This window comes from Delphinapterus leucas, chromosome 17 (assembly GCF_059928025.1).
Source record: "Delphinapterus leucas isolate spDelLeu-1000000601 "Yukka" chromosome 17, BTC_Dleu_Yukka2, whole genome shotgun sequence".
NCBI classification, from domain to species: Eukaryota; Metazoa; Chordata; class Mammalia; order Artiodactyla; family Monodontidae; genus Delphinapterus; species Delphinapterus leucas.
In genome coordinates, this window is record NC_143145.1 from 15855094 (window position 1) to 15881960 (window position 26867).

General features: G+C 42.4%; 1 protein-coding gene across 4 annotated transcripts in view; it reads right to left on the minus strand.

Annotated features, from left to right (window-relative positions):
- NTAQ1 (N-terminal glutamine amidase 1) overlaps nt 1–26867 on the minus strand; it is a 211650-nt gene that overhangs the window by 169571 nt on the left and 15212 nt on the right. The window contains exon 6 of one of the 4 annotated variants that reach the window (XM_089898754.1): nt 4–22173. The exons of the other annotated variants lie outside the window; for them this stretch is intronic. Coding sequence (XP_089754880.1) covers nt 22148–22173 — 26 coding nt within the window. The 3' untranslated portion in view covers nt 4–22147. Of the gene's footprint in view, nt 1–3; nt 22174–26867 lie in introns of those variants that run through there. 4 annotated transcript variants of the gene reach the window in all.

Genomic DNA, 26867 nt, shown 5'->3' on the forward strand with positions numbered 1-26867 from the left:
TACTCCACAACGGGAGAGGCCGCAGCGGTGAGAGGCCCGCGTACCGCAAAAAAAGAAAAAGAAAAAAATTCAAAACTTAAAGTAAACAAGTACTACTGACTGTTTATTACAAGTAAACAAGCAATACTGTAATGTTCTCCTTATTTGGGGAAGACGAATTGAAGCGTACCTTACACATACTCATGCATTTACTTTAGAATGAAAACATTCATTATGGCTTTTCATATTTATACAGATTCATACTGAAATAAATGTAGATGTGTGTGTGTTTAGTATACATATACATATTTCCTAGCTCTGTCCACTGAGAGGACCTAGAAACAATGACACCCCAGTAGCAATGAGCACACCCACCACCAAGATCATGGTTTCTAAATTCATCCTCCAATAGAAGGAACTAGTGCTTTTCGGAAAAAAGGTTGATTCCAGGGTTGGGGCAAGGAAAATGCAAGATGAGCTTAGAAAAAGAAGGAAGTGCCATAACGTAAGAAGGTACAAACAAATGATAGAGCATGTTGAAAGGATACGGGAGCCAGCCTGATTATGCTCCTAGTGGCCAAAGCTGGAACAATTTGAGCAACAAAATTAATAATGACAGTATCAGATTATAACCCATAAAATAAAATGTGTATAAGCTCATTCTAATATAAATAAGTGGGGGAGAAGGAACAACTCTTCCCTAGAGAGGAATTCCAATTAATAAACATAGGCATGAAGGAAATAGAAAATCTCCAGTAAGCAAATACCACATTAGTAACTGTTGCTGGCAAGAATCCTCCATAGATGCTAGAACAAGTGTGCAAAAGTATGAGAAACAGGATATATTCATAGTCTCAAAGTATCTCCCCAAGATATTTGTTAGCTACAAAAGGTAAAACAGTAACTTAAAATGGAGAAACCTGACAGTACCACTTTAACCAAGAGGTCAAGGTTAGCAACACCAGTTATAAAATATATTGGCATCATGTACCTCCTGATATGGTACATGGTGGAAGATGTAACATTACTTCTGAGGTATCCTTGCCGAAACTGCATTACCTCAGTTTAATCAAAGAAAACACAAACCCAAATTGAAGGACATTCCACAAAGTAACCGGTAAGTTCTTTTCAAAAGTGTCGAGATCATGAAACACAATAAAAAACTACATTACAGAAGACTAAGCTAGTCTCGTCTCATAAATTCACTGGATCGCTATAGGAAATTGGAAAGTTAAACAGGAAAACAAGCAATTTCAAGTAAGATCTGTAATTTACTTAATCGTATTATATCAATCTTAATTTCCTGGTTTTGATCATCATACTGTGGTTAGTTAAGATGTTAACATTAGGGAAAGCTAGTGAAGCATATATAGGAATTCTCTGTACTATTTTTGTAACTTTTCTTTAAGTCTAAAATTAGTTCAAAATTTTTAAAAGTTAAAAAAAAGTTCATTAGCCAAGTATCTATAACTCGATTCCTGTGCATATCAATGATATTAATAACACTAATAGTAATAATAATGTGATAAAAAAATTTTTTAACTTTCAATTTCTGATCACCTTTAATGTACCAGGAGTTGTAGTAGGACCTTGTATGTGTTCCTTCCTCTGTGTGTGTGTGTTTCCTTTTAACCTTTACAACGCAAGATCATAAAGCTAAGCAACATGACCAAAGTAATTTTGCTGGTAAATAGCAAGAGATATGACATCAACTTTTGCTATAACCTAGCACAGAGGATGAAAGTAAATTACTTACTGTTTGAAAGACGCTAAATAGCAACCTAAACTTATAGGCAATGCTGAAGATCTGTGCTACACTACTTCTGTTTCTTGTTCATTTGTCTAAGACTTGAAGGCATGTCAACAATGCAGAAATTCAAGAATATAAATTAATTAACACCATGCATGAATAATGTCCTCTTTACTCTCTGAAATTTTGTCTATAAAATTCCTCAGGGTTGCATGCACGCTTTGGAAGACTCTGCCAAGCACTTTCTCACAAATTGGTTTTATTTAATGCTCACAACCACTAAATGAGATAGGTTTCATTTTTGCTATTTTACAAACAAAAAGAAAAGTAAATCTCAAGGAGGCTGAGAGATTTTTCTTTTCCCCACACATCCCTCCACCCAATAGCCAACAAACCCAGTCATTTTTGTCCACTGAAATTAAGGTCAACTAACATCCAAGTTGTCCTTGAATGAGAAAATAAGTAATGAAAGTACCGGGTTGGTGGCTGGCAAGGGGGCAGGCAGAGGGGAAGGAGGAAGACATTTTGGCTAATTAATAGTTAAAAATATGCTTCTAAACTCAGCTCAACCACTTTCTGTGACCTAGACAAATTATTTGTTCTGCCTCCTTCTCCTCAACTGAAAAAAAAAAAGAATTTCACTAGTGTAGTGGGGTGTCCCCCTGAACTCATGTCCATTCACAACTTCAGAATTTGACCTTGTTTGGAAATAGAGTCACTTAAGATGTAACTAGTTTATTTAAGATGAGGTCAAAAAAAAATAAAAATAAAAAAGATGAGGTCATACTTGGAGGTTCCTCAAAAAACTAAAAATAGAACTACCATATGACCCAACAATCCCACTCCTGGGCATATACCCAGAGAAAACCATAATTCAAAAAGATACATGCACCCCAATGTTCACTGCAGCACTATTTACAATACCCAGGACATGGAAGCAACCTAAATGTCCATCAACAGAAGAATGGATAAAGAAGATGTGGTACATATATACAAAGGAATATTACTCAGCCATAAAAAGGAACAAAATGGCGACATTTGCAGAGACATGGAGAGACCCAGAGACTGTCATACAGAGTGAAGTAAGTCACAAAGGGAAAAACAAATATCGTATAATATTGCTTATATGTGGAATCTAGAAAAATGGTACAGATGAACTTATTTGCAAAGCAGAAATAGAAACACAGATGTAGAGAACAAACTTATGGATACTGGGGGTGGGGGGGATTAACTGTGAGATTGGGATTGACATATATACACTACTATGTATAAAATAGATAACTAATGAGAACCTACTATATAGCACAGGGAACTCTACTCAGTGCTCTGTGGTGACCTAAATGGGAAGAAAATCCAAAAAAGAGGGGATATACATATACGTGTAACTGATTCACTTTGCTGTACAGCAGAAACTAACACAACATTGTAAAGCAACTATACTCCAATAAAAATTAATTTTAAAAAAAACAACAAAGAAAACAGTAAGATTTGCTCATCATAAACTATTAAAAAAAAATTTTTTTTTAAAAAGATGAGGTCATACTGGAGTAGGGTGGCCCTTAACCCAATATGGCTAGTCTCCTTAGAAGAAGAGGAAGCAGAAACACACAGGGAGAGGACAATGTGACCTTGGAGACAGAGACTAGAATGATGCATCTACAAGCCAAGGAGTGTAACCATCAGAAGCTAGAAAAGCCAAGAAAGGATTCTCCCCTACCGGTTTCAGAGGGAGCGTGGCCCTGATGACACCTTGATTTCAGACTTCGAGCTTCCAGAACTGTTAGAATTTGTGTCTGTTATTTTAAGCCACAGAGTTTGTGATACTTCGTTATGCATGCAGCCCTAGGAAATGTATACAATTGCTTAGTTTACAAAAAGGTCGTGTTTCTGCCCTCTGAAAGTTTGCATTACTAAATAAATGGATAGAGTCAACATAGGTACACTTTTAAGTATCTGTGCTGGCTATTCACCATTTACACACACTCTCCTCCATTCCCTACCCTTCTGTGTGGCCTGGAGGGGCTGATTATGAAGGACTGCAATGTCCAGGCTCCTTTGCCCTTAGCTTCTGGTTGGGTTTGGCCAAAGGGTGACAACAACTGGGAACTGGAGGAAAGGACATGGAAGGTTGGATATTTCCTGCTCTCTCCCGCCTCAATGTTCTGGCAATGTCTTCATATCTCTACTACTACAGCTCCTGCTGGGCCCCTGCCCAACTCACAACTGCCATCTGCAGCTCTGAGATCCATGATACAATTTCCTCCCCTGCTCCTTCAGGCCTTGGTGTGGAACAGCTTCCCTCTGCTGCCAGTCCCTGAGAGCCTCAACACCCCTATTGGTTCTTTTTATCCCTGCCTATTATGAGCTGCTTGCTTCTGTCCCCCCACCCCCCGAATTTCATATGTTGAAGCTCTAACCCACAATGTGATGGTATTTGGAGGTGGGACATTTGGGAGGTAATTAGGCGTAGATTAGGTCATGAGGGTGCGGTCCCCATAGTGGGATAAGTGCCCTTTTAAGCAGAGAAAGAAAGACCAGAGGGACTTCCCTGGTGGTCCAGTGGGTAAGACTCTGCGCTCCCAATGCAGGGGGTCCGGGTTTGATCCCTGGTCAGGGAACTAGATCCCACATGCATGCTGCAACTAAGAGTCTGCATGCCGCAACTAAGAAGTCTGCATGCTGCAACTAAAAGATACCACATGCCGCAACAAAGATCCCATGTGCCGCAACTAAGACCCGGCACGACCAAAATAAATAAATAAGTATTTTTTAAAAAAAGAGAGAGAGGGAGACCAGAGCTTTCGTCCGCCTCTATGCGAGGAGAAAGAGGGCAGTCATCTGCAAGCCAGGAAAAGAGCCCTCACCAAGGCTCTGGTCTTAGACTTCCAGCCTCCAGAACTGTGAGAAATAAACATCTGTACTTTCAGCCACTTAATCTATGATATTTTTATAGAAGCTCAAGCTAAGACACTGACTCACCTGGGTTAACAGTCCCTTCATTAAATTGTCTTCAAAATCCTGGCTGAGTGTATCTTAGATTTTCCTTCCAAGACCCTAACAGATCGGCTATAATGTAAAACCAAACAGATATAAACCTGGCCAATGCTGGACTCTGTCAGGGTGACTCATACCTGCAGTTTTCCCTTCTGGGCAATGGATTTTTAAAATTATTGTATGAGTTACAAGGGTCCATTCAGGTCTATCCAACCTAGAAAACTACCTTTATGAATAACTTGAGAAGTGCTTTAACTCTGGGCTCTAGGAAGACCACAAAATAATGCATTAAAAACGATTATAACATTGTAAATCAACTATATGCCAATAAAAATTTTTTTTTAAAGTGACTGGGCCCAACACTCTACAAAATACATGCCCAGTTCTCCTCAAAACTGTCAAGGTCATGAAAAACAAAGAAAGATTGAGAAACTGTCACAGACTACTGGAGACTAAAGAGGCACAACAACTAATTCAATGTCGTGGTATCCTAAACTGAACTGTAGAACAGAAAAGGGACATTACCCTATTTTCTGTGTTTCTTGAATGGAGCACTTAGGTTATTGAAATGAACCTTTGGTTTCAACCAGAGTGGGATACTTCTGGGGAGACCCTGAGAAATAGTCCTACAGAGAGCAGCTTCAGATGGAACACAGACTCCTTCAGACATCTGGACGTAAGCCCCAGCCTTTAAGCCCTCATCCCTTTCACTCTCCAAGCTACAAAATGGGTCCATCTCATCAGGTATTAATCCTTAGCAAAGAGCAGTGGACATGAAGGGTATCTGGGGCCACGGTAAGAATAAGCTCACACGGGCCCTTCACAGCATGGACAGCATCTCACAGTCTCTTTTACCTCTCCAAATTCCTTGCAGAGGTAGGGCCAGCACACACATTTTTGTTGATGCTGCTAACAGAAAATGAGATCCTACACAGAAACACACATAGCAGGGACTTGTCTCCTATATACACCTGTATTCCCTTGGCCTGGTTAGTGTCTGTATAGTAGGCACTCAATAATCACTTATTTGGTGAAATAATTAGTTTATCAATCAACTGTTGCCCGTTGGCACTGATGACATCTTAAGAAAAGGTGTTACAAGGTCCCCATCCAACAGTCTCAAAGTTTTATTCACATTTTTATGTTTTTTATTTGGACCTCTCCACCTCACTCAAGTAGTCACTATATGTCCCAAATATACGTCACAAAAGAAGAATTCTGTGATCTTGTTATTATTTTTCCATTGATTAAAAAATAATAACAATTGATGATTTTTGACAAGGTTGCTAATATCAAAGGGGAAAGAACAGTCTCTTCAACAAATGGTGTTGGGAAAACTAGACATCCAAAGGGAAAAGAATGAAGTCAGAACCTTATCTTACAGCATACACAAAAACTAACTAAAAATGGATTAAAGACTTAAAAATCTAAAACTGTAAAACTCCTAGGAGAAAACACAGGGAAAAAGCTTTATGACATTGGACTTGGCAATGATTTCTTGGATATGACAGCAAAAGCACAGGCAACAAAAGCAAAAGTAGACAAATGGGATTACATCAAACTTTAAAATTTTGTGCATGAAAAGACACAATCAATAGAGTTAAAAGCCAACCTATGGAATGGGAGAAAATGTTTGCAAATCATGAATCTGATAAGGAGTTAATATCCAGAATATATAAAGAACTCCTACAACTCAACAACAAAAAAATCAAATAACCTGATTTTAAAATGAGCAAAGGACTTGAATAAACATTTCTCCAAAGATGATATGCTAACAGCCAACAAGCATATGAAAAGACGCTTAACATCACTAATCTTAAGGGAAATGCAAGTCAAAATCATAGAGAGGTACCACCTCACACCCATTAGGATGGCTACTATTAAAAAAAAAAAAACAGAAAATAACAAGTGTTGGTGAGAATGAGGAGAAATTGGAACACTTGTGCACTGTTGGTGGGATTGTAAACGGTAAAAAACATGTAAAACACCATAAAAAACAGTTATGGCAGGTCCTCAAAAAATTAAAAATAGAACTACCATGTGACCCAGCAACCTACATCTGGATATATATTCAAAAGAATTGAAATTTTAAAAAAAAAGAATTGAAATCAGGTTCTTGAAGAGGTATTTGCACACCCATGCTTTAGCACTATTCACAATAGCCAAAGATGGAAGCAACCCAAATATCAATTGATAGATGAATGGATGAACAAAATGTGGTATATACATACAATGGAATATTATTCAGCCTTAAAAAGGAGGGAGATCCTGTCAAGTGCTATACAACATGGATGAACCTCAAGGGCACTATGCTAAGTGAAATAAGCCAGTCACAAAAGAAGACAAATACAGCATGATTCCACTTATATCAGGTATCTAAAGTAGTCAAACTCATAGAAACAATAAATAAATGGTGGCTACCAGGGGCTGGGGAGAGAAAGGAAAAGGGTGTTTTTCTTCAATGGGTAAAAATGTCCATTTTGCAAGATGAAAAGGTTCTACAAATCTATTTCACATCAGTGTGAATATACTGAACACTACTGAACTGTATACTTAAAATGGTTAAGATAGTAAATGTTATGGTTTTTTTAAAAAAATAAATTTTGAATTCATTGATATTTGGGGGTTGGGAGGAAGGCGTATTTCCTTGTTTGGGGCCTGTGCTAGAATCTTTGTCTCCCAAGGTCCATTTCCACTTCACCTCTTGACCTCATGGCCATCTCCTTGCTCCTGGTCCCTTGCTTCATTTGTTTACCTCTCACTCATGGCTGTTGAACCTGCCTCTTGTATTCACTGATCATCTGGGCTTCACCTCTCCCTTTCTTTCTTGCCCACAAATCCTACAGGATTTGGTCTTCTTCTAAGTACGCCAGGGAATCCCCTGGAAGCTGAATGTGAATAGCCAGTAATCAACTTATTAAATCAGACCCTTAACAATATTCTGCATTCAAGATATTAATGTCAAGTTTAAAGAGATTGATAAAACACCTAATGCAAAAAGTGTCATATTACAAAAGCACTTTAAAAATTATTCCAAACATGAAATAGCATGTAAACCCCATTATACTAACAATCTTATGATACTAACTTCCACGCATTATCTGGTGGGAAGGTAAATTGGTACAAACCTTTAGAAAAGTAACTTGGCAATATGTTTTGAGAATCACAGAAATATCCATGCCCTTTAACCTATTAACCCCATTTCCAGGAATCTGCTCGAAGTATACTATAAAAGAAAAAAAAGGCTTATGTATAAAAGATGTTTATTTCCAAGTTATTTATGTAACTGCTGGTGGACATAATCAAAACATACTTTGTTTTTCTCCCACCATCCCTCCAAAAATTTATTCATTTGAGGGGGAGTGCCATTAGGAGGAAAAAAGGGGCTTGTCCTTGACTCCAGACGACAACTATTGCAGGACCCTGCCTGCTCTGGTCACTTCCAAGTAATGACAGTCTGATGTCACATCAAGTCACAAACATGGTCTTAATAGAGTAATTCCATGTGTCAGGTCATTATATTAATCAACAATTCAGTTTCATCCCAACGCTTTCCCCCCCCCTTCCCAGCTAGAGCCAGCTGTTCAGTGAAAGGTGTCGGGGTGGGGGGGGAAGGGGGGAAGGGGGTCTCATATGCAATTTCTGCTCTCTTCCACGACTCTTTCACATTCCTTCCCCCACTCACTAGCTGTTGTTCTGGATCCCATGTCAAAGTACCAATGGTGTAGAGGGAAATGGTTATGCCTGGAAATACTTTAATTGGCTTGTGACTGGCACCATCGTAAGCCAACTTCGTGCTCTCTGGGCTTCAAAGCTATAAAAAACTGCCTCTTGCTTGTGCACTTTTCATGGGATCTCTGGAGATCCGCATCTCTGGGGACCGCTCCAGTTTTAACTCTCAGGACAAAGGAGAAGCATTCCCTCTCAGCTGCCACCACCCCCTCTGCCCCAGGCTCCCTGGCAATCCTCTCCATTCAGACTTCATCATTTGATTTCCTCTCACCCTCCCAGAAAGCATGCTGGGCAGGACTTAAAATGACTCCCACTGGGACTGGATAAACTGTATATAGGTATACGATTAAATACTACTAAGCTATAAAAAAGAATGAACTATTGATACGTGCAACAGCATGGCTGGAACTCAAGGCTGTTATTTCTGCTGAGTGAAAAAAGCCAATCTCAAAAGGTTACACACTGCATGATTCTACTATGTAACACTCTTGAAAATGATAAAATTATAGTGATGGAGAAGAGATTAGTCATTGCCAGGGAATAGGGTCCACTGGAGGGTCTAACTGCAAAGATGGAGTGTGAGGGAGTTTCTTCCTAGTTATAGGGCAACTATGTATCCTGACTATGGTGGTAATTACATAAATCTACAAATCTATACATGTGATAAAATTTCATAGTAATACATACACACGTGAATGTAAAAAATGATAAAAACCAAGACACTGTACCAATGTCAATGTCAATTCCCTAGTTTTGAAAATGCACTATGGTTATATAAGATGTTATCATTGGGGAAAGCTGGGTGAAGGGCACACGGGAACTCTCTGTTTTATTTTTGCAACTTCTTGTGAGTCTTAGAGGACTTTTTTAAAATATATTTTTAAAAATAGCTCTAGCCTAGTACTCTCTCTCCCAAGTGACTCACATTTGAGTCCTAGGAAACACTCTCTCATCCTTTGCCCCAACAAACCCTGGGAGGGCAAAACCAAACATCACCCTCTGTGTCCTGCTGCCACAGGCCAGTCTAGCCACTTCTCTTTTCCCCCAACAGTAGAAAAAAAAATCTCAAGCTCAATATGTGGTCCTGAGGAAGCCCCCATCACACACTTTCAGGTAAGGAGGTAGCGTCCAGGCCTTTCCCCTGGGGAGGGAGGGAGGAGTCCCAACATGCAATGCTCTCTCCAATAGCATCTCTCCACCCTCCGCCCATTTCCACACGCCCACTAGTGTATTCAGTCTGGCTGCAGGGATCCAGGACTTAGAAGACAGGTCCATGAGAATTCCCCTGGTGTAGTGGATACTGTGGTCTCTGCCCAGATCTCCCCACAGGACTGAGGCCCTCACTGCCAACCTGAGTCTCCTTGAAAATTGGTCTAAGCTAGCTATCTTACCCAAGGTCATGGCCACTTCCCAGGGGCAATCTGCATCCAATGACTGGTCTGTGTAGAGGTAAAAACACCCAATCTCCTTGCCCCAATAGGGAACAATTCTGCAAGACCATCTCAGCTCCAGAGCTAGCAGAGGGCCAGCTGAGGTCTTTGTAGTTACTGCATCAAAGTTCAACTATTCCTTCTTCCAGCGCTACTTCTTTTATTCCTCCATAGGTGTTGATCCCCAAACACTCTTCAATAAACCTCCCGTACAAAAATCTCCATCAGGAGGCTTTTCCGAGGAACCTGGCCTGTGACACTTGGTGAATGCCATATATGATTATCAGTCTCACTCTCACTTTGCAATCTGGTATCTATTGAATTGGTGCCTGAGTCAAAATTGAGAAAGGAAAAGCCCCGCTTAACACCATGTTATGCTTATAACAGGAATAACCAAAGAGAAATTTATTAATAAATCATGACAAACCAGCTTCATGGGATAGTAAATAGCCAGTAAAAATTATGAACATTTTGTACCAAAATATTTCAGAAAAATGACCATGATCTAATATTAAGAGAATACAAAATTGATTCTGGATCAAAATAAAAGAAAAAGCAATAAAGGACATCTCAGCGATATCTGGGGAAATCTGAATATAGACAATGTATTAGATAATATGGTTTCATCAATATTAACTTCTTGGACATGATGATAATAGTATTGTGATTAGGCAGAAAACTGGTTTTGTTCTTAGGAAATCCTATTGAGAGAGAAAGAGAAAGAGAGAAACTCTTTCCGGTAAAGAGCAAGAACTCACTCCCTGTAGCAATGTTATTCCCATTCCTGTGCTCAATGCTCCCCCTTGTGTACCAAGAGAGCAGAATGCATTCATCAAAATGCATTTTTAAGACTCTCCTGCACAGTGGGAAAGCAAAGCTCCAAGACTTCTAGAGAAGGCAAAGTGTGGCACATTTTAATGCACTCTCTCCAAACCCCTGACCAACAGTGTAGTTCCCATTCCCCAGCTTGCTGTCCCCGTGTCAAAACCTGAGCTTCAGTTCTGGTGGAGGGAGAGTGTGGTTGGCAAGGGGTGGGGAGGAGGGTACCTACAGCCTTGCCTGTGAAGGTCATGGGCTCCAGAGTCAGATAACCCGGGGGCTAAGTCCCACCCGGTTCACTTACCAGCTGGGTGACCACTTTGAGCATCAGCCTCCTCATCTGTGGGGCAGGGATGACAGCGGAACTACCAAAGGGTAACGGGGGGCTAAATGCCATAATGCAGCCCAACACACAGCCTAGTGCTTGGCCCCTGGTCTAATTAAAGTTCAGTAAGTATTAATCAATTTTTATGATCTACTAGCCTCTTCTTGAGAGATCCTCAGAAGTCCTACTGCCTCGTAAAGCACAGTTTGAAAAATACTGCCCTGGAGTATCTGATTTGTAGAGCTTACTCTTGGGTGAGAACCCATCTTATGTTTTTCCTACAAAGCTAAGATTACTCATCTCATATTAAAAACAAAAAATAAATTAAAAACAAAAACTCCCCTTACATGCACTGAAAAGGACTATTTCGTTAGGTTTATCTTTCCTCGTAAGTGATTTCCAGAAAAAGTATTTTTTTAGTTCTCCACCAATTTTTCTGCTCGCTGCTGTGCCTCCTCTGGGTCTTCTGCTTTTGACCCTCTCACCATGGTCTCCTTCGAGGCAAGTCGCCCTCAGGGCCCAGGCCAGGATGCCTGGAGACTCTCATCCTAGCTCCAATGTCGTGCACCCCCCTGCCTTTGCCTCTGCCTTCCTCTTGCTCCGTCTCTTCCTTTCAACAAATCCTCACTGAGCATCTGTCTGTGAAAGTCACTGTTCTTGTTGATCTTGGTTACAAAATGATCGGGATCATAGTTTCTGCCGTTTATTAGTTTATACTGGAGTCTAACTGGCCAGACTCTAGTAGGAAAGCCAGACATGTAAAAAGACTCAGGGAGTTGTTACAGCAGATAAAAAACATGGTTAGCAGAAAATAACCTCAGGAGCCCACTGGGTTTAGAAGAGCTGAATTAAAATCCTAGATTTCCTACACACTGGATTTGTAAGCTTGAAGAAGTGAAATAACCTCTCTGGGCCTAGCTAGTATCATCTGTCAACTGCCTTAGGCTGGGAAAGCAGACCTTGAGACGGGGGATCCCAGGAAGCACAGCAAGGGGTGGGGAAGTGAGTCAGGAGAGGCAAGAAAGCAGGTTGCTGAGCAGGTGTTGAGTGGCTGGGGGGGGCTCGACCCTGCTGGGGATGCCTGGGAGAGGGTGCAGCACCCCACTCAGAGCTCTACCCTTTGAGGAGAAAAAAAGCAGAAGCATTTACCCACCAGCTCCAGCACATCAGCAGCTGAAGGCTGCTCTGGGCGTGTTAAGTCCTCCCTGCTTCCAGCCTGCCTGAGCCAGGGCCAAGTGCATTAGGACCAGGGAAAGCCCTTCACGGATGCACAAGGGCCTCACTCAGGTGAGGAAGAGTAAGGGGAGATGGGCACTATAGGGGAGGGAGGGATTGACAGCATCTGCTACACCTTCTAGAAGAACTGTTTTGGCGGACAAATGCAACACTCGGGAAGCCCTGAGCAGAGTATGTGGCGGATGCATTAAACGCACCCGAACATAAAAGTGTGATGAAGCATCTCCTCTATGCACCCCTGCATGACAGAGTATCTTAAGCATGCTCTTATCTCCTCGTTTCCTCATCAACCTTCAACTGGTGTGAGCCCAACCAAATCCTCAAAACAAAATCTCCCAGACCCATCCTTCCTCCCATTTCCATGATGGTCTCCATAGTCCTGACCCCCATCTGTTTGCATGCGGAGGCCTCTTCCCTCTGGTCTCCCCTCTGCCAGCCCCCACCTGACAATCACAGCTCAAGGACACCCTACAAGATGCTAGTTTCCCTACATCTCTCCCCTGTTTAAGAGCTTGCCCCCCTGGCCCCTTTTTTTCCTACAAGATTAAGCCCTGAATCTCATCTTGAGGTTTGAGGCTCTCATGCAGTAAAGACACCCCACATTCCAAAGACAGGCCACCCCATTACTTCCCTAGGCTCTCACTTTTATAATCCACCCAGCATCTCAGCCCTGAGACCAGCTTGAGAAGCAGTGCCCTAATTTCGCCTTTGGATTTATTCCAATGTGACTGGACTGTCATCTTAGGGGCTAGTAATTCTGGAGTTCGTTTGAGTAGTAACTGTGCTCCTTTGGAAACATTGTCCACATGTGTTTCCTCATCTGGGAAACAGAGATAATAATAATCTCTACTTCATAAGGCTGTTGTAAGGATTAATCTTTTCTTTTTAAATAAATTTATTTATTTATTTAATTTTGGCTGCATTGGGTCTTCGTTGCTGCACGCGGGCTTTCTCTAGTTGCAGGGAGCGGGGGTTACTGTTGTGGCGCGCAGGCTTCTCATCGCGGTGGCTTCTCTTGTTGCGGAGCATGGGCTCTAGGTGCACGGGCTTCAGTAGTTGTGGCTCGCGGGCTCTAGAGCACAGGCTCAGTAGTTCTGGCGCACGGGCCTAGTTGCTCTGCAGCATGTGGGATCTTCCCAGACCAGGGCTCGAACCCATGTCCCCCGCATTGGCAGGCGGATTCTTAACCACTGCGCCACCAGAGAAGTCCAAGGATTAATCATTTTATACACAATCAGTAGCTTTGACCAGTGCCTGCTACAAAATGAGTGCCCAATAAATGTTGGCTATCACTATGGGTTCCCGCAAGGGGTAATTTTAAGATTCTTAAGAGAAATCTAGAGACATCTACTAAGAAGGTTTTCTCTCTGCATGAGCTCATGCTTCCTGAGCCTTCCTGCACCCAAACTGCAGCTCAAAGCCATATAAGGCACCGAAACACCCTTCACCAGTGCACAAACAGCTCGCCAGCCAGTCATTTAAAGGTCTCACCTTTATTCACAGCAGTCAAATCAAAGGTTAGAACAGCTGGACAAAAGGCTAAGAGCAGTATAATAGAAAAACAATTTGGGGAATTCTTCCTCGTTCCTCAGTCTCTCGTCACGTGAACACTGCCAGCAATCTCTGTAAGTGTGCGCCACACATCCCGGTTTTTTGTGCTGCTGGTCAATGCAGCTTTCACTACAGACAACATCTGAGGCTGTACGTGTTAAAAGCTGTGTTTGTTTATTAAAAAAAAAAAGTCATGTGGGTAAACGTTTGAGTGAGGGAAGGTGTGGTTTATACATTTTTTATTTTTAATGAGTAATATATTCACGGGGCTCACGACTCTTAAAAACACAAAGGGATATATGATGAAGTTTCCCTCCCTCCTCTGACACCAGCCACCCAGTTCTCCTGTCCAGAGGCCACTAACATTACCAGTTTGTTTTGGATGTTGGATATTCTGCACAAATACGTATTTTTTTCTCTTTTAATGCACTTTTTCACTTGCTTTTTAAATTTAATTTTACTAAATATCTAATACATGCAAAAGAATATAACATAAGCTTAAGATAAAGAATAAAAACACCACTACTCAGCGTAAGAAACATAACCTTCCTCATTTGTTTTCATAGCTTCATAATGTTTTCTTCCATAGCTATATTATAACTCATTTCATCAGTCCCCAGTGGGTGAGCCGGTAGGTGGTTTCCAATGTTTTGTTGTTACACCGAGTAACCTTGGTTTATCCATCATCTTACATATGTGCAGTATATCTGTAAGATAACTTCCTAGAAGGGGAATTACTAAGCCAAAGGTATGCGCATAGGTCATTTTTTACAAATAAATTATCTGGATTGCCTTCCACAGAGTTTGAAACAAATTGATTTTTTTATTTTTGAAAATTTCCAAGATGCCTGGAAGTTTAATAAGTGGCAACATCATTTAATTGACAGAGCTAAGAGGATGGGAAAGCGAAAGGGTCACTTTAAAGTGACATTGTTTTTTAAAGGATGCACTAAATATCTTTTCTGTTTCACCCTGAGGTAATCATATAAAACAAGTCCTGGCTTCTCCTTCAATACTCAGGAAAGAGTCCAAGTATATATTTTATTCTGGTTTAATTCCTGTAAGGATTGATATTGTTCAGAACTGACCAAAATAATTATTTCCCGTAATGAGGTAATTATGTAATCAAGTTCAGCAACACTTCTTTGTAATTTTGTTTACTTAAAAATGCCTAATGCGGGGCTTCCCTGGTGGCGCAGTAGTTAAGAATCTGCCTGCCGATGCAGGGGACATGGGTTTGAGCCCTGGTCTGGGAAGATCCCACATGCCGCGGAGCAACTCAGCCCGGGCGCCAGAACTACTGAGCCTGTGCTCTAAAGCCCACCACCCACAACTACTGAAGCCCTCACACCTGGAGCCTGTGCTCCACAAGAGAAGCCATAGCAAAGAGAAGCCTGCGCACCTCAATGAAGAGTAGCCCCCGCTCGATGCAACTAGAGAAGGCCCGCGGGCAGCAACGAAGACCCAAGACAGTCAAAAATAAAATTTTTTTTTAAATTAAAAACAAATGCCTAATGCCTAAGATATTTAAGAACTACATCGTGCATTCCAAGTTTTGAAATAAAAATCCCTGTTATATGTAAGTTCTCTTGACATTCAATAGCATCAGGAACAAGCAGGATGACTATTAACTAAAGTATTTATCTGGAAATACAACCACTGTCAGATTATAGGAAACTATGAAATGGAATTTGGCATTGGAGATTCATGTAAATAAGTACAGTAAGTTAAAGTGACTTACTCAAAGCCAACATTACTTCTAATCACGAATCCACTTACAGCAAAAGAAGTAAGTCAATGAAGTGGCACCCCCAGGATTCTCTGGTTTTACAATGCTCCCCATAACCCAGAAGTAGCTGATCTTCTGGATGGTAGAATAAATAACCTATTGAAGGCTGAGGCACAGTACCAGCTGGGAGACACCACCTGGTGATATTGAGGTCCTGTCCTAAAGAATGCAGTAAGCCATGACGGTGCTGCCAGAATTCATGGGTCCAGGCACCAAGGGGGAGTAGTGAAGCATCTCTGGCTGCTACACCCAATGACCCTGCTCTCCAAATGTTTGCTTCCCTTCTCTGTGACTTTGAATCAAATCCTTTTCGGCTTCAAGCAGCAAGAGTGACTTCTGTTACCTGCAACTGAAGCCTGACTGGTATGCTTACTGAATCAGCATCCCTCAGGGAGGGTTCTGAGCATCTGCCTTTTTTTTTTTTAACAACCTCTCCAACAAATCTTAAGCTAAAAAAGTTTGAAATTAATTGATAAACATTGTTTGCAGTAACTTTAAAGTTGGTTAATTCAGGTAGATAGCTCTGAAAGACACTTTGCCCAGGCCACGGGGAAACTGGATGCCCCATTCCTGCCCCACGATAGAGAACACCTCTCTAGCAACTGGAATTTGCTTACAGAATGTGGAGGTGAACTGGGAACTGGGTAAAGATGATGGCAGCCTGGTCCTAACGTGGGATTATCTGGATTCAAACCTTGCCTCTGCCACTCACTAGCTATGTGGCTTTGGGTAAGTTACTTTAACTCACTGTGCTTTGGTTTCCCTATCTGCAACATGGGGAGAGTAACAGTTATCTACCTTACATTGTTGTTTTAAGGATTAAATGGGTTAATACACATACAGGACTTAGAAGGGCTATCTAGCACCTACTAGGCACACAGTAAGTGTTAGCTATTCAAAACACGTTACCTTTCAGAGTTATGAAAAATTCCCTCTCTCTCTCTCAGACACACACACACAATCTCATCTGAGCCTCAAAATAACTCTTTCTTAAGTGAAGCAATGAAGGCCCAGAGAGGTTAAGTGACTTCCTCAAGGTCACACAGCAAGTGACTAACAAAAGCACAGCTACAACGGGGACTAAGGACTCAAATCTGATTTTTCCTGTATTCTGAGTGCAGGCACTAGGTCTCCTCCACACCTGGCCCTGAGGAGGTCACACACAGCTCTGCGCCCTGTGGGCCTTGGGTGGGAAGTGACTCATCCATTGTCCATGGTTCTAGAAACAGTGTGTGCCAGAACAGTGACGTTATTAACATTTTGCCCCTCAATTTCTTTTCAATGTTCTTCCCAGAAATGGCTCTAAAATACCAGATCCCCATGGAAACCACAGGAAAGATTGCCTACTGACTCTAAGTGAAATTCTGCTACGACTGCTCCCTTGATAACAAATGGATGTTATTAAAAGCCTGGCTCTAACAGACGCCTGCCGTAGCTCATGGTGAAAGCCATGCTCTCCTTGGACTGAGAGGGTGAAATAAATAGTTACTTCTCTGATGCCAGGCTATGTGGTCAGCTTAGAAGGAAGGAAAAAGTAATGTGATCCCCCAACTGTCACGACCAGACACACAGGACAAGGTGCTTTCAATACATGTTTGCAACAGGTGACCAGAGTGAGGAACCCACCAAGAGTGTGACAGTGACAATGATTCAATCAACTCGTGATAATCTCTGCTATCTCTGGAAGTCATCTGTAATGTGCTTTCTAGACCAAAAGGTGAAAGAATAGTAAGGCTTGGAGTGGAGGCTTGCGAGACTGCTAAAGAAAAAGGACAGTACAACCTAAACGAGAATTATGTACCTTTTCTAAACAGTACTGTTTGCAAAAGGACAGTATAATCTGAAAAAAGAACAGAATCCAGTCAAAGGGAAAAATGCAAAGAGCAAGAATTTAGCAGCACTTTACCAGCATTACCCAGAGATCCTGTGGGGGATGGGAGGAGACCTGACCTTCCAGACCCCTGCAGTAACAGGAATTGTTCCTTCATTAAATATTTGAGGCACGTTTGTTGAGTGCCTACACTGTGGCAGACACTGTACTAGGCAAGACAGAGAGAGCTCACAGGCTAGTGAAAGAAATAGAAAACAGACTTTACACAAATAAATACACAAAATCATTTCAGATAGTGATAATTGCTATGAAGGAAAACAGTGGTGAAGTAGCCTGACGCTGACTGGGGCAGGCAGCTTCCGACACATGACCAGGGAAGGATTAGTTGACCTGTCAGGGAGCTAACAGCCAAGAGAAAATACGGGGCGAAAGGGTCAAATCAGAGCAAATGGAATGTGAGGTCCCTAAGGAAGGAATGAGTTCATCCTGCTCGGAGACAGAAACGTCACAGGGGAGGCAGGACGGGGATGGCTGGGAGTGGTGGAGCTGGAATCACAGAGGCAGCCAATCAGACCCCGCAGGGCCTTGTGGGCCAGAGTAAGAATGGATTTTACCTTAAGTATATGTTGAAGCCAGTGTGAAGTGGTGATGCTGGTGGTTTTAAAGAAGGGAAGTGAGATGATCTGGTTTATATTTTTAAAAGATCACTCTGGCTGCTTTGTGCAAAAAACACTGAAAGGTGGGAAGGGGACAAGGAAGAAAGCAGGGAACCTATTAGTGGTGGTGGCAAGGCTTCTCCACGACCCGGATGAAACACAGCTGGCCCGCTCTCCACCGGTTCCACATCTGTGCACTTTTTTTTTTCCTTATTTTTATTTATTTTTTTAATTGGGGTATAGTTGTTTTACAATGTTGTGTTAGTTTCCACCATACAGCCTGTGCTATACAGCAGATTCTCATTAGTCATCTATTTCATTCATACTAGTGTATATATGTCAATCCCAATCTCCCAATTCATCCCGCTACCTTTTCCGCCCTTGGTGTCCATGCATTTGTTCTCTACATCTGTGTCTCTATTTCTGCCTTGCAAACAGGTTCACCTGTACCATTTTTCTAAATTCCACATATATGCGTTAATAGACGATATGTTTTTCTCTGACTTACTTCACTCTGCATGACAGCCTCTAGGTTCATCTGTGTCTCTACAAATGACCCATTTTTTATGGCTGAGTAATATTCCATTGTATATATGTACCACATCTTCTTTATCCATTCGCCTGTCAATGGGCATTTAGGTTGCTTCCATGACATGGCTATCGTAAATAGTGCTGCAATGAACACTGGGGTGCATGTGTCTTTTTTTTTTTTTTTTTGGTACGCGGGCCTCTCACTGTTGTGGCCTCTCACTGTTGTGGAGCACAGGCTCCAGATGTGCAGGCTCAGCCGCCATGGCTCACGGGCCCAGCCGCTCCGCAGCACGTAGCATCTTCCCAGACCGGGGCACGAACCCGTGTCCCCTGCATCGGCAGGCGGACTCTCAACCACTGCGCCACCAGGGAAGCCCACATATGTCTTTTTAAGTTATGGTTTTCTCTGGATATATGCCCAGTAGTGGGATTGCTGGGTCATATGGTAATTCTATTTTTAGTTTTTAAAGGAACCTCCATACTGTTCTCTCTAGTAGCTGTATCAATTTACATTCCCACCAACAAAGAGGGTTCCCTTTTCTCCACACCCTCTCCAGCATTTGCTGTTTTTAGATTTTTTGATGATGGCCATTCTGACCAGTGTGAGGTAATATCTCATTGTAGTTTTGATTTGCATTTCTCTAATGATTAGTGATGTTGAGCATCCTTTCATGTGTTTGTTGGCCACCTGTATATCTTCTTTGGAGAAATGTCTATTTAGGTCTTCTGCCCATTTTTGGATTGGGTTGTTTTTTTGATATTGAGCTGCATGAGCTGCTTGTAAATTTTGGAGATTAATCCTTTGTCCGTTGATTCGTTCACAAATATTTTCTCCCATTCTGAGGGTTGTCTTTTCATCTTATGGTTTCCTTTGCTGTGGAAAAGCTTTTAAGTTTCATTAGGTCCCATTTGCTTATTTTTATCTCCATTACTCTAAAAGATGGGTCAAAAAAGATCTCGCTGTAATTTATGTCAGAGAGGGTTCTTCCTGTTTTCCTCTAAGAGTTTGATAGTGTCTGGCCTTACATTTAGGTCTTTAATCCATTTTGAGTTTATTTTTGTGTATGGCATTAGGGAGTGTTCTAATTTCATTCTTTTACATGTAGCTGTCCAGTTTTCCCAGCACCACTTATTGAAGAGACTGTCTTTTCTCCATTGTATATTCTTGCCTCCTTTGTCATAGATTAGTTGACCACAGGTGCGTGGGTTTATCTCTGGGCTTTCTATCTTGTTCCATTGATCTATATTTCTGTTTTTGTGCCAGTACCATATTGTCTTGATTACTGTAGCTCTGTAGTACAGTCTGAAGTAATGGAGCCTGATCCCTCCAGCTCCATTTTTTTTCCCTCAAGATTGCTTTGGCTATTCAGGGTCTTCTATGTTTCCATACAAATTTTAAGATTTTTTTTGGTTTTAGTTCTGTGAAGAATGCCATTGGTAATTTGATAGGAATTGCATTGATGAAATACAGCCGGCCCACTATCCATAGGTTCCGCATTTGTGGATTTCAATCTGCAGCTTTCCACCCACAGTTGGTTGAGTCCACTGATGTGGAACCCATGGTTACTGAGGGCCGACTGTATTGTGCCATTTTACATGAGGGAGCAACCATGGAGCATGGTATCCGTGGGGGATCCTGGAAACAATCCCCCACAGGTACCAAGAGATGACTATACCTCTGGGGGTATCCAGCTTTCTTTCCTCCATGTTAATGCTGAGGAAGGCTGCATGAACCAAGGGATGGATCTAGTCAAGAACAGAGCAGTGTTTGCCCTGCATGAGAACAACAGGCCTAGAGGACAGGTCTTTGATGTCCCTAGAAGTCTCTCTGGAGGGCTAGAAATGGTAAATTTGTTCATTATAAAGGCAGAACTGGGTGACGGCCAGGTTCAGAGCTGTCCCCCTTGACCCATGTCCCCCTCCAGTACTGCCCCACTTCTCTGTTCCTTTTACCATACCACTCTGCCTCCTTCTTCCCTTTCCCTCCTGAACCATTTCAAGTAGGCTTTCATCCCCATCACTCCTCTGAACTTGCTCTGAAGACATTGCCGAAGCCAACGGTCATCTCAGTCCTCAGCTTACTCAACTGATCATCAACATCTGATGTGTCAGAGCCCTCTGTCCCTGCTGAATCACTTTCTTCTCTGAGCTTTCCTTGTCTTCTCTTCCCTCCCTGACCAACCCCTCCCTCTGTCCTCCTTCTGGTGTGTCTTCATCTCCTGACCTCTAAATGTAAAATCTCCCAGGGCTATGTCCCCCTACTTCTTCTCTGTCTACACTCATTCTCTCAGTGATCTTCTGAGTCCTGTGCCTTTAAATACCGTCTTTTAACTGAGGTCTCCCCATTTCATACTCCCAGCCTGAACATCCGCCCTGAATCCCAGTCTCCTTTATCCAACTCCTATCTGACATCTCCTCTTAGACATCGAACTGGCATCTCAAATTTAAGATTGTCCAAAATAAAACTCCTGACCTTCCTCCCCAGAAGCGCTCCACCCACCATCTTCTCCAATTCGGTAAACAGCAACCATTCTTCCACACACAGTATGTGTCCATTGTCTGTCTTCTCCACCAGAATGTGAGCTCTATGAGTGCAGGGGCTTGTTTTCTTCACTGCTCAATCACCAGGGCAGGAACAGTGCTTGGCACATAGTAGGAGCTATTTATTTGAAAGGATAAAACACTTCCACAAGAAGCCTCCCAACCCCCTTTAACCAGCTAATTTCCCCCATTACATGTTCTCATAGAACTAGTACCATTCCTTGACAGCACTTTCACAGTTGCAGTTGTACAGCCATCTGTGTGTGATTCTTTGATTGATGTCAGTCTCCATCATCAGCCTATAAGCTACAAGAGAGCAAAAGCTATTCTGGTTTCAGTTACCAGCATCTAACCTGGAGCCTAAGGTTATAGAGTAGGCCCTCAATAGATAAAAATAATAATAAATATTGTTAAATGAATAAATAGGTAATACAAGCTATGTGTCCTCTCTCCAGAAAAATATACTCATATACACACTCAATGTGTGTTAGGACTCCAGGTTAGGAAACCTTCGTCTTAGTCCATTTGGGCTGCTATAACAAAATACCACAGACTGGGTAGCTTATAAGCAACAGAAATTTATTGCTCACAGTTCTGGAGGCTGCAAGTCCAATCAGGGTGCCAGCATGGTTGGGTAAAATCACAGGTCGCAGACTTCTCGTTGTGTCCTCACAGAGCAGAAGGAGCTTCGGGGGATCTCTTTTCTAGCACCACTAACCCCATTCATGAGGGCCCCACCCTCCTAATCTAATCTAATCTAATCTCACACACACACACACACACACACAGACACACCACCTCCTAATACCACCACCTCTGGGGGTTAGGATTACACCATATGAATTCGGGGAGTGGCGTAGGGGGGATACAAATATTCAAGCCATAGCACCATTGCTATATTACAAGGGGCTAAATTTACTCTGCAGTTCACCATGGTGAAATACAGGGGTATGGTGTATCGTTCCTTCCCTCTGTTTCTTCAGTCATGGCCCACAGGGAAGTAGATACCCTGAAAAATGATCTCATTAGTTGGGACACTTCTGAATCCTCTTCTTAGAAACGGCACAAATAATGTCCAAACAGGATTGGGAGGGAGCACAGTGGGACAAAGGGCAAAAGAATAGGCTGAGAGAGAAGCCCTCCCACAGCGCATTTCTGTCATTTCTCTGCCAAGAGAAAAAACGGTGGTAATAGTTGTCTCACAACCAAGTTCAACCTAATCGACTGGCTGCAGCTGTTTTATGTGCACAACTACACATCATTTCATCGATTTTATAACTAGCAGCGCTAATGGAAACTCACTGAGAGAACCTCATAAATATATATTCGTTCATGTAGCAAATGTTTATTGAGCATCTACTGTGTGCCACATGCTGAAAGATAATGCAGTATGGGGGACTACTTAGCACCTTTTGCCCACACTGAGTATCAGAAGCTGGTCTATAATATTTACAGCACTCAGCCTGAGCACCTCACTGCAGTTATAACTAGACAGCTTCTTTCACTCAGTGTCCTATGAAGGTGGCAAAAGGACTTGCTCAGAGAAACTGTCACTAGCCTCCAGAATGAGTACTATAGACTCAACTATATATTACTGATATACACCTACAACTAACTACTACACAGAAGAGGCAATGGTGCCAACATAAGTCTCCAGCTCTTGCTCACTGAAGAGCTGATGGTAACCCCTAACTAGGGGAACTAAGTGAATAATTCTGGTTCAGGCTGGATTTGTCTTTCTGGTCCTAGGGATGCTCATGTGTTCCCAAATTTTCTGGTTCTGTACTGGAATAATCACTTCTTCCTTCAAGATCCTTTTAAATAATTACAGAAAAGTCCTTCATTTTGGCTTATACATTTGTTCAAAGTGCAATCTTTAAGTACCAAGTCTTTACCAAAAGATTTCTATACAACAGGCTCCTCAAAGGCTGGCCCTCTGCTTTACATGCTAATGAAAGTGAGGTAATAAAAGACATACTAATAAAGGACAGAGGTTCTGTCCCTTGAACCAGAGCACTCTGCATGTCTCCTCTTAGGACAGTTCTGCCTTATCCATCAGGGCCTAACTTTGCAAATAGCAGGCATGTAATACATGCTGGGTGGGTGGATAGAGGGAGGGAGGGAGGGAGGGAGGGAACCTGCCTGTAACTTCTAACTCTGTTCTCCAAATATATTCAAGGCAAATGACTATGACGTCCCCTTCCCCGAATGGTAAGTACCTGGTATGTCCCAGGCTTCCAACCACCAGTGAGTACAAACTTTTCACTTTTACAGTAATCCCAACTCTTCATGATTTAAGCACATATTCACCAAAATTAAGTCCAGCTTTTTAATAAGCATTCTTCACCAAGAACGTCTATGAATTGTCAGGGGTGCTTGCTATTATAAACTGAATGTACGCAAGCCCCCCACTAGCTTGTGAATCCTATATAAGGTCATTCTCTACTTCGAAGTCCTGATGAGATGGAGACACGCTCAGCCTCCTCGCCTTCACAAGCCCCCGTGCTCCCCGCCGGCATCAGCATCCTGCTCAGGAAGGCCCTCCTCCCCTCTGCCGGGTTCACCCTGGCTGTGCCCAACCCCACACGACTCCCGGAATTCATCACACACCTAGAGTCGACCACTGACCGACCAGCCTTGACCACTGATCAAGGCAGGCTTCACTGAAGATGAAGAAACTACCACTGACTTGTATTTGGAGAACGTGCAGACTTTCGCTTTATCTACTGAGGTGAAATTACACACCCTGAGCTCTGAGGAAGAAGTCACTGAGGCCACCATTGATTATCACTCTCTTCCCACAGAGAACTTTTGGAGTGAAGATTGGAGTAAAGAACTTCGGAGTAAAGAAGACATCATTGCTGGTTTTTCTAAAAAGCCTATGACTGAAGCCCCAGATGAGCCCAGCACCTTCATGGGAAGCAACAAGTCCAGCTCAGTGTTTTGTTTTTTTCAGAAAATGAAGCAGATTCTCCACTAGCTGTGACCATCACTCTACTAACAACTTTCTAAGAAGATTCTGAGCTTCTGAACAAGGTCACCATTCCGTTATAGGAGTTTGAATAACGGTACAAGAATAGTGAGACATATGAGGATAAACAGAGTGGCAGGAATTGTACACAGACAGAAGAGGTGCCTCTCTTAACCATGCCCCCATTTAACATAGGCTCAGTAAATGTTTATTTGAATTGAACAGCAACCAAAAAACAGTCCTGATGAAATGGGGATTCACAGAAAATCAGAGCCACAGCCTTCAGGCTTTATCATGCTTCTGCTCTGTTGCTCTGAGCCAACCACTCAACCACCAGAATTCCAACCTCTCAGGCCACTGGCCTCCACTGTTCTCCTTTGATGCCCAAGACCAGCTACTTGCAAGGTTCCCACAGAGCCGTGTTGGGCCCCTAGTGACACAGTTCTTTCCCTTCATTCCCAGAGGACAGGGCTTTCAAGAGGGTGAGAGAGCAAGTAAAGGGGTGCACCGCACGAAGGGTGAGCAATGAGGAAGCACACCTCACACTGTACCTTCCACCAGTGGTCCCTCTAACCACCAGGCCTCGTTGCCAGGTCTGGTCCACTCAGCCAGGTGTCTTCCTCACTTAAGAGTGATTTTCCCTCAGGAATCTGTTTTCCTCTCCTCTAGCTAGGATAGCTCTGAGGACCCCTAGTCCATCAGACAGGCCCACACATGTCTGAACTGTAAATGAGGACAGGTTTCATTTGGCTTCTTTCCCACAAGGCTCTCGAACCTCATGCAAAATAAGAGGTATGGATGGATATCTGCGTTCGGTGTTCCTGAACATTCTGCAAAGGGCAATAATCCCACAAACACTCCAGGACACTTAAGGGGCAGCTTGCACGAAAACACCGTGGATCAACTCCACATGGAACATCACAAAGTCTCATTTCCAACCCAGTGGAAATACCCTGTGACAAGTCCTGAATGGGCACTGTATTAACTGGGGTGGGCTAAAGACTCACCAATGACTCTGTGACTTAAAAAAATACACAAGTGTGTCTCTTATGGAACAGTTCTACAATATGCTTTTCAGGCAGGCCTGCAGCTCGGCTCCATAGGGTCATTTAGGAGCCCAGGTTGATGGTGGCTCTGCCATCTTCAGTGGGTGGCTTCCAAGGTCATTCTAGTCACCATCATACCACCCAGTAGGAAAGGGGGGAGAGGTGTGAAAGACTGGGTGGGGAACGTCCCACAAGTCAGCCCTATAAGTGACACACATCCCTCCCCTTACATTCCTACAGTGAGAACCTGGTCACATGGCTATACCTAGCTGCAAAGGACACTGGGAAATGTAGTCTCTGGCAGAGCAGCCACAAGGCCAGCTGCACCTCTGTGACTCTGAAACAAGGGACAGCAAACTGTAGCCCAGGGGTCAAATCCTCAAGCCCCCACATTTTATAAACAAAGTTTTCCTGGAGCCCAGCCGCATCCATTCATTTACATATCGTCCATGGCTGCTTACCAGCTACAAAGTCCGAGTTGAGCAGCTACAGCAGAGACCTTATAGCCTGCAAAGCCTAAAATATTTACTGTGTGGCCCTTTATAGAAAACATTTGTATCCCTTTTTCTAGAAAAAAAGGAGAATGGATTCGGTGAGACAATTAGCAGTCTACACCTCCAAAATTTATCTCAGAAATTGCTATAAAGACACATGGCCAAAAATACTCCTGGAACCTTTTTTTTGGGGGGGGGGGTCATACCAAAAGACTACAACAACTTCAGGACTGCTCAATTATGGACCATGCACACCACAAACTACAGTGTATCCCCCCCTTAAAAGGAGAGAGGAAATTCAACATGTACTGATTGGAAAATATCCAAATATATTAACTTTGAAAAGTAAAATGCAGAACAATACTTTTAGAGTGTTACCATTTGTGGTAAGAAAAAACCCCCAGAATTTAATACATAATGCTATATGCTTCCATGGGCATAAAAAAATTCCTGTAAGGATAGAAAAGAAACTGAAAACAGGTTGTTTCTGGGTAGGGAAATCAGAAAACTGAAGGTAAGAACGGGAGGAAAGAGTACTTTTCACTATATACCTTTTCATATCTTTTGCGTTTGTACAATATGCATGTGCCATCTATTTTTAAATAATTAAAAATTAAACTGAGAAAAACCACACACAAAAAAGCGTTTGTCTTTACTTCCACTGCTAACAAACCCTTCCTCTGAAAGACACAATTGCTTGTAAAAGCCACGGTAATACCCACAATCAGGTATGGTCAGTTCTATTGACCTGGGAGCCATTTTATATTGTGTATTTGCTTTCCCGTCAGATTCTCAGAGATACCTTATTTCTCTTATTTTCATAGTCAACTACAAATTCTATTTTAGTCCCCTGCTTTTCTTGAAAGTTCCTCTTTCCAAACAGCATTTATCAGTATTTATTCAGTTCTCTCACACATACTGAGTATAAAGAGAGGCAAACCTGACCTCAGAGAAAAATTAAGCACAGAGAGACAAAAGAAACAGTTCCTGATAAAATCAACAATTCTGAAGAAAAATCTTGCAAGGGAGCTTACATTTCACTTAAAAATGACAGCGATCCAACTCACACAAACTGAAGAGAAAAAGGAACCCACTGGTTTGTATAACTGGCAAGTTCGAAATTGGGGTTGGTTTGAAGCAAAGAAAGATCCAGGCACTCAGAAACGTCCTTGGGGCTCCCGCTCTGCTCGGG